This window comes from Corvus cornix, chromosome 27 (genome assembly GCF_000738735.6).
Source record: "Corvus cornix cornix isolate S_Up_H32 chromosome 27, ASM73873v5, whole genome shotgun sequence".
NCBI classification, from domain to species: domain Eukaryota; kingdom Metazoa; phylum Chordata; class Aves; order Passeriformes; family Corvidae; genus Corvus; species Corvus cornix.
This window is the reverse complement of record NC_046355.1, coordinates 792730-800479: the sequence shown is the minus strand read 5'-3', so window position 1 is coordinate 800479 and position 7750 is coordinate 792730. Positions and strand designations below refer to the sequence as shown.

At 50.6% G+C, this 7750-nt stretch overlaps 1 protein-coding gene across 1 annotated transcript; it reads left to right on the top strand.

The window, feature by feature from the left end:
* The first annotated feature begins 2860 nt into the window (after positions 1–2860).
* On the top strand, positions 2861–7137 carry LOC104697801 (keratin, type I cytoskeletal 19-like). The gene is made up of 8 exons (XM_019293821.2): positions 2861–3467; positions 3823–3905; positions 4142–4298; positions 4387–4548; positions 4827–4952; positions 5048–5274; positions 6206–6319; positions 6866–7137. The coding sequence occupies exons 1-7, from the start codon at positions 2937–2939 to the stop codon at positions 6291–6293; spliced, it is 1374 nt and encodes a 457-aa protein (XP_019149366.2). The 5' UTR covers positions 2861–2936; the 3' UTR covers positions 6294–6319; positions 6866–7137.
* Positions 7138–7750: the final 613 nt, after the last annotated feature.

The window sequence follows — 7750 nt, the reverse complement described above, 5'->3', positions numbered from 1 at the left end:
TTTGTAAATTGAGAACACCAGGATTTTCCATAGGTGTAACATGGAAATTCAGCTGACAGTGAGCAGAGAGGAGCTCGGGCTGCCTCGGGATGAGCCTCTCCCTGCCCAGGCTGGCGGGTGCTGGCAGTGCCTGGCTCCAGCTCCTCTCCTGGCCCTCCCTGTGCCTGGGCACCAGCAGGTACTTGGGGTTTGGTGCCTTGTCTGAGCCATCGAGTCCCCAGGGAAGTCCTCTTGGATGTGAAAACAGCTGGTGGTTCAGGGAGTATTTGTAATAACGTGAAATGCTGGATCTCCTTCTAGGGGGCACATTATACTTCATCTGCATTAGCCTAAGAAACAGTCTTAAGCCTTAAAAAATATCCTGAGACTCCCAAAGGATTTCCCTCCAGGGAAATCTAATCTTCCTCATTTCCATTGCCCTGTTGAGTCTGATAATTCTGCTGTAGAGGACTCTTGGGAATAACTCCAGCACATCCATCCTCTGCCACCACCCCACTCTCCATCACACAGCCCAGGACGCTGACGGAAACCTGAAGTATAATCCCTTCCTTTCTATTTTTTACAAAGCTTATTATGTGGGAGCAACACCTTCACCTGGGGGAGGTTCTTCTGCTCATTTGTTACTTGAAGTAGTAATTTTTCCTGGTCAGACCTGTGCTGCTGTTCCTGAAATGCCCGCAGGAGATCCTCGTGTGCCGTCATTCCTCTGCTCCCCTGTCATTCCTCTGCTCCTCTTCCTCCCTTGGGGCACAGCGTTGCCTTCGAGGGGCTCCCAAGTCAGCCAAGGACAGCTCATCAGAGCATCGCCCCTGGCTGCCTGCAAGGATGTGGGGAGTAAATTTCCATCTGTAGACTCCAGCCAGGAAGTCAATCAAAGTTAATTCTGGAAAGAGCCTTCCATTAGGCATGGAGATCCCATCATCATCAGATCTCCTCATCACAAAGTGAAAATCACTTTAATAAAATGACGCCTGTGACTTCTGGCAGGGCTTGAGGTCTGTTCTCATGTAAAAGCAAGAGCTGGTTTAAAAAAAAATTTGAATTTTGGAAAGGAAAAGAGCTGCCATGAAGAACACACAATTCCAGGAAAATCATGAGTGAAATCACTGTTCTCCTTTACAAAAGCTGTAGAAATTCTCATCACCTTTGGTAAGGTCTGCAGTTCCAAAAGTAAGAAAGAAACATGGACATCTCTGCTTACTTTGCAGTAATTGGAGAAAAGCCCTCTATGCATTGTGGGTTTTTTCCTCATTGAAAAAAAATCACACAGTCACAGGATGGTTTGAGTTGGGAGGAACCATAAAGACCATCTCATTCTACCCCCCTGCCATGGGCAGGGACACCTCCCACTAGGTCACGTTGCTCCAAGCCCCGTCCAACCTGCCCTTCGAAAATGAAGGACCACATAAATCTCGATTAAATGAAATTAAATGTTTTCTCAGCAGTAATTTTATAATTCTTTGATGGAAAAAGGAATGATTGTGGCCAGGCTGCAGGTGGGCTCCAGGCAGCCCTGCCTGACCCTGATCCCTGGCTCCGGACAGGGCTTGGCCACCGCTGTGGCACCAGAGCACCCTGGCACCAGCTTCGCTTCCTGATGATGGCTCTAACAAAGGATGGGCACCCACAGAACCACCCCACAGTTCAGGAGTGCTGGATTTGCAGTGTCAAGATAAAATCAAGCTTAATGAACTTGCCCAAATGGCAGAAGCAATATTTGTGAGCCAGGCTGCACCTGACACATTCTTTATGACACGTGTCCAGGTGACCTGGATGCCAAACCCACAGCTGAACCACACGTGGGTGAGAGCCAGCCAATATTAGCATGGCTATATTAATGTTATTAATAAAATGAAAGATTTAGATGACAAAATATTTTAATTATTTTCATTCTTCCTCAATTCAGCATTCCAGTACTAAATAATAAGTTTAATAAACTTTTTAAAAGATCTTTTCTTTTGTCCTTTCTAAATTTAACACCTAGATTGTGTTTGGGGAGTTTTCATGGTGCTGGTTGGAACTGGATCAGACCTCTGTAGGGTCATGCATCTCCTGAAATTCTCCACATTACTGTTTCAGAAACCTTATGAAATATCCTGTGTGGCAGTGAATATTCAGTGAACTGCATGTTCGGTGCCCAGGAAATACCCTTTGGTATTTTGGATAAATATTTGACTATTTTGTCTACCCTTGAAAGCAGCAAAGCAACCCAGACCTCTGCAAAGGGATGTTTTGATGGATGTAGAATAAAGAGAAGGGACAACCCAGCCTTGGTACATTCCAGTGCAATATTCCTCTGTGCTCTCCTAGAGCATTTGAGGTCTAATGACCCAGACCAGGGCCTCACTCCACCGATGGCCACGTGGAACAGAACAGACCCTTGCCACATGGCCCAGAGTGGTCTCCTGGCCCTGGTCCCAGAGACTGAGGCCAGCTGAGTGAGGGGACACCCTCGCTTCTGGTCACAAAGGGGTCGAACAGGCTCCATCAGATAGGATGCCTTTCCCACACCTTTCACTTTCCGTGTAGACTCGCCCACGCCAGGGATGTATAATTGCTGTGGTGTTTCATTCCCCGGGCACTCTTGGGTATCGTCGGGTTTTTGTGTCACTGTTGTTGAGTTGTCATCACAAGTCAGACCTGATGATTCAGGAAGTAACATTTTTGATGTAGTTTTGAAACACGCTTCTGTTAACCAAAGCATCTTTCTGTTGTGGGATTTCTGGAGACAAACGCCTTTGGGGAATTATTTCCGGCTGAAAAAAAAAAATCACCTCCTAGCCAGGTCACAAGGAGGAAGAATAAACAACCCTTCTCCAGTGGCACAATCCACAGGGACTGGTATAAATAGAGGACCAGGGGACAGAGGGATCACAGTCGGATCCTGCAGCGACCTGAGCACTTGCCTTGTGCTCTGTCGGCTCTGCACCCGCACCATGAGCTGTGCTGTCAGGCAGGTCGTCACCACCTGCGCCCAGGGCAGGGGCAGTGCGGGCAGCAACGCGGCTGGCACTGGCAGGAGGGTCTCCTCTGCCTCCTCGGGGAGACACGCTGCCTATGACTTGGGTGCTGTGGTTGGCAGCTTCTCCGGTGGCAGTGTGAGCGAGGGATTACTCGGGAAGCAGCTGAGCACTGGCAGTGCGGCTGGTGGGAGCTTCGGAGCCACCCAGAGGGCTTGTTCTGCCCTGGGATTCAGCGGTGGAGGCATCTGCACTCGAGGTGGTGGTGGCTTCCCCAGGGCTGGCGCTGGCTGCGGGGATGGGATCCTGTTCGCTAACAATGAGAAGGCGACGATGCAGAACCTCAACGACCGCTTGGCCTCGTACCTGGACAAGGTGCGGCTCCTGGAGGGGGACAATGCCGACCTGGAGTGCAAGATCAGGGAGTGGTACGCCAAGGTAGGGCCCAGCTGTGAGCCACGGGACTACAGCTGCTACCACAAGGAAATTGAAGACCTTCAGAATCAGGTAAATACTTGTTTGTCAAGAAAATCCTAATATTTCTTTGGACTTTGCTTTCACATGTGCACAGAGCCCTGTTGAAGGGCAGAGGCAGTGGCTCTGGCGGGGCAGGCGAAGCCAGGGTTTATATGAAATGATGGTCTGTGGGAGGGGGACTGCATTTACTCAGCACTGATGCTTCAGCAAGGCTGGGTCCACCCACCTGGCATATGGGTTTCTCTGCTGTGATGCCACATAACTGATTAATAACCTCAATATATGGAATGATTATAAAACACCCCAGGTAGGTGTTTCCTCCATGGTCTTCTGGAGCCAGAGGAAGCTGCAAGCCCACGTATTCTCCTTATGTTTTCTTTTCCAGATCCTGTGTGCAGCCATGGAGACTAACAAAATCCTTCTGAACATTGATAACAACAGGATGACTGCTGATGACTTCAGGGTGAAGTGAGTACAGTCCCCTGCTGGCCCATGGAAGGGCAGGTGAGGGGTGGTGATGGGGAAATCCCAACTCTTTGCCTGTCACACTGCAGAGTAAAATGCAGATCTCTGATACCACTGACAATGTTCATAGCACTGCATGTCTGAAGCAAAAGAACTTGATCCTAAATTTTTTCCCCCAAGTGAATGCCTTGCCCTGCTTTGCTGACATGCTGACCTTTCTTTGCTGCCTGTGGTTTAAGGTACGAGACCGAGTGTGGTCTCCGGCAGAACGTGGATGCTGACATTTGCAACCTCCGGCCCGTCCTGGACCAGCTGGCCAGCTGCAAGACCGACCTGCAGCTGCAGTGTGAGGCTCTGACGGAGGAGATGTGCTGCCTAAAGACCAACCACGAGGAGGTCAGCTCTCTTAGGGAATTAAGAAGAAGAAGGAAAGCCCGCCCAAGGGTGGATGGATATTACTGATAGGGTTACATACTCCCTGCAGGAAATGAGCTGTCTGAGGAAACAGGCGACTGGGGATGTGAGTGTGGAGGTCAATGCCTGCCCTGGCCCAGACCTGAGGAAGATCCTGGAGGATCTGCGGTGCCAGTATGAGACCCTGATGGAGCGCAACCGCAAAGAGACGGAGCAGTGGTACGCCTGCAAGGTACCACGTCCACGCAGAGTGGGACCCAGCCCTGGCTGTCGGGGGAAAGAGAAAAATGAGGGATGAGTCACAGACATGCACAGATCTAACTGTACTGCCCGATTTCTGTGTCCTGTCTGTGGCAGAGGGGCCACCACATGGTGTCACAGGGTCAGAATGGAATAAACAGAGTGTCAGCCTTGGACATGCTCAGGGCACTGCGGGGTGTGGGGAGGTCCTGGCCACCACGAGATGCACCGGGGAGGTGAGGAAAGGGCTGTTCTTTTCTGACCTTGCAGGTAGAGGAGGTGAATCTGGAGGTTGTCACAAGCAGCCAGGAGATCGAGTCAAGCAACAAGCAGGTCACTGAGCTGAGACGTCAGCTGCAGGCCCTGGAGATCAACGTACAAGCCCAGCTCACCATGGTAGGTGATGCCACGACGATTCACAGCTCCAGCTCTCACGACCAAGGTTGTATCCACAGCAAACCCAGGCACCTGTGTGCTCGTTCTATTCTCAGAAAGAAAACCTGGAATCCTCTTTGACGGAGACCGAATGTCGCTACAACAAATACCTGGCTGAGCTGCAGAACCAGATCTCCTGCGTGGAGCAACGGCTGGCTGAGATCCGAGCAGAAATGGAGTGCCAGAACCAGGAATACAAGACCCTCCTGGACGTCAAGTGTCGCTTGGAGCAGGAGATCCAGACCTACCACTGCCTGCTGGAGGGTGGCCAGCACGACATCATGTACGCAAACAGAGCTGGGCACCCCAATATCTCTGTGCTTTGCCTTGCAGGGATATGAAAATCCGTGGTCCTGGTAGTAAAAGCAACACTGTGGTGAGGAACCAGTGCTGACCTGTTACCAGACAGGGCTGATTAGCAAGCCATGAGGCATCTGAGGATTTGGCTCTAATAAAAGTCCAGGGAGCACACCAAAGACCATTCTTGGGCCAGGGAAGGGGCTGGGAGAGCCCCCAAAGCTGTCCCAGCCCCTGGCACAGTTCAGCAGCTCTTTAAAGGCAACTTCACCAGGCGCTGGGCAAGGTCTCCTACAAACAGTCATGTAACTGAGTTTTATTGGCTTGCCAGGTGAGACAGGATTAGGGACTAGCAGCTAAATTAACTGAAACAATAAATTATCTAAACATTTTCAGTTTCACACAACAATTTTAATTAAAGTTTTGGAACATTTAATTTGTATGCAAAGCAGCTGGCTCTGCCTCCCATTGACTGAGGTTTTGAAACAGCCAGGCTGTTAATCCCAGACATGGCTGCACACACACAAAACTGGCCTGAGCACCCACCTACTCCTTCTGTTTTGTTGGAAAAGGAGGCTTTGGAATGGTGGTGCCCTGACGTGGGCTCCCCTGGACTCTCCAGTCCTAAATTAGTTACATGAAAAGTCAGTTTTTATTCCAAAATACCTATTGCAAGGGTTGGAGTGGCACTGTTAGTGCTTGCCTGGGGTAATCCTTAGAGTCAGGTGGAAAAGCATCAGCTGCCAAAAGCCAGGTGGGAGGGGGTGGATGGTGGCTGCTGCTGACCTTCGGGGCTGGGAGGGGGAACAGCAGCTGTGACTGAAGAGACAGAGCTAAAGCCAGTGAGCAGGGCAGGGGGAGATCTTCAGGGTGGGAGTGCCGGGGGCCTGGGTGTCCAGAGCTGTCTCTTTCCTCAGAGGGTCGGCGGGAAGAGGAGTCGGTGCCACATCAGCCGGGAGAAGCGCGGGGCTGAAAGCCAGCCTGTGCCAGCCCTGCCTGCCCTGAGCCCTGCGCGGGCCAGGGTCTGCCAGGTGAGGGGGCCTCCGGGGAAGTGGGACCATGAGCTGCCTCTTTAGTGCTGGGTACCTGGGAACAGGAGCATGAGAGGTCTCCAGGGTGGATGACCCTTTCCTGGGTGATGAAGAGTGGCTGGAGGGGCTTTACCCTGGAGAGCGGCTGGGCTGGAGCCAGACACTCAGGATCACAGCTGTGACTGTTGGTGGTAGGGCACTGGGATTAACTGGGCTGTGCTGGGAAGCAGTGGCAAGGGATGGTGGGAAGCAGTGCAGGGGATACAGCTATGGGATATTTATTTATACACCTCAGCGCAGAAATTATGTTTGACCCTGGGGGGTGCCCAGCAGTAAATGTGTGTTTAAATAAGACTTTCTGCACAACATGGGAATGAGGAACTGGCAGGGGAATCAGTCAGTCGCAAGTCTTTCAACACGGAAAAAATTTAGCAAAGCTGGGGAGAAGAGGGGAAGAGAAAGATCAGTACAAAAGCAAAGGGGTGTAAGAGAAAGGCACAGGATGCAGACCTCCCTGAAAAAGTGATTCTTCCCACTCTCCTTCAGGTCACTGCAGACCAGAGAGTCCCCGCCAGCCCCACTGCACATCCCCTGAGGAGCTCTCTGAAGAATAAGTCATTTGGAAAAACAAGGCAAAAATAACCTGGGAGTTCTCAGTTGTGCTCCAGCAGCAGTCAGAGGGACTCCGCAGGATGGCACCTCCCGGCCACCCCGCTCTGATCCCACCACTGCCCCTCGCTCAGGCTCCCCTGGGTTGTGGCAGTTCTCTAACAGCGACCAAGGCTTGTCTCCAATAAAACTTTACTCCTGCTGACACAGCCTTGAACCTGAGAAATAATTTTGACAAGTAATCAATATACAAGTATTAAAAAAAATGTTACGAATCCACCTTCAATCTCCATCCACACAGATATCACTACAGTAAAAAATGAAAAAAAGCCATGTTCCCATCAGTGCTCCATCTGAACTCAGAGGCTGAGGATGGGGATGGAGGGTGGAGGAAAAGGACCAGACAATGTTGTGCAAAGGGATATTTGCTACCAGAGGAGGAAGCATGAGCCAAGACATGAAGCAGAAGGTGGTGAGGAAAGAAACATCCAGGGAGGCTGGGCAGAGGGCAGGGAGGGAGTCTCAGGGCTGTCTGACTGACAGTCTGCTACCAAGAGAGACCTCAGAAAGAAATGGGAGTCTTCACTAAAGCAGGCGTGTGATAATATAATATAATATAATATATCACATAGTATAATGTACTACACAACACCTTTGAGTTATTACAGATGCACACTCACAGGATAAAATCAAGGACAACAAGTTTTCTCAAATAATACCAAAGCAGGAATTTTGAAAGCCAGGCTCTGCTGGACTCTCCACACCCTTCTGGTGGAGGAAAACAATTCCCAGAGAAAACACTAAATAAAGAACCTTTAAATG

Bases quoted from the DNA above. Each gene is read 5' to 3' on its own strand.
- LOC104697801 (XM_019293821.2), top strand. From the start codon at position 2,937: ATGAGCTGTGCTGTCAGGCAGGTCGTCACCACCTGCGCCCAGGGCAGG. The intron at 3,906-4,141 runs GTGAGTACAGTC...CTGTGGTTTAAG, and splicing joins GCTGATGACTTCAGGGTGAA to GTACGAGACCGAGTGTGGTC. The intron at 4,549-4,826 runs GTACCACGTCCA...CTGACCTTGCAG, and splicing joins AGCAGTGGTACGCCTGCAAG to GTAGAGGAGGTGAATCTGGA.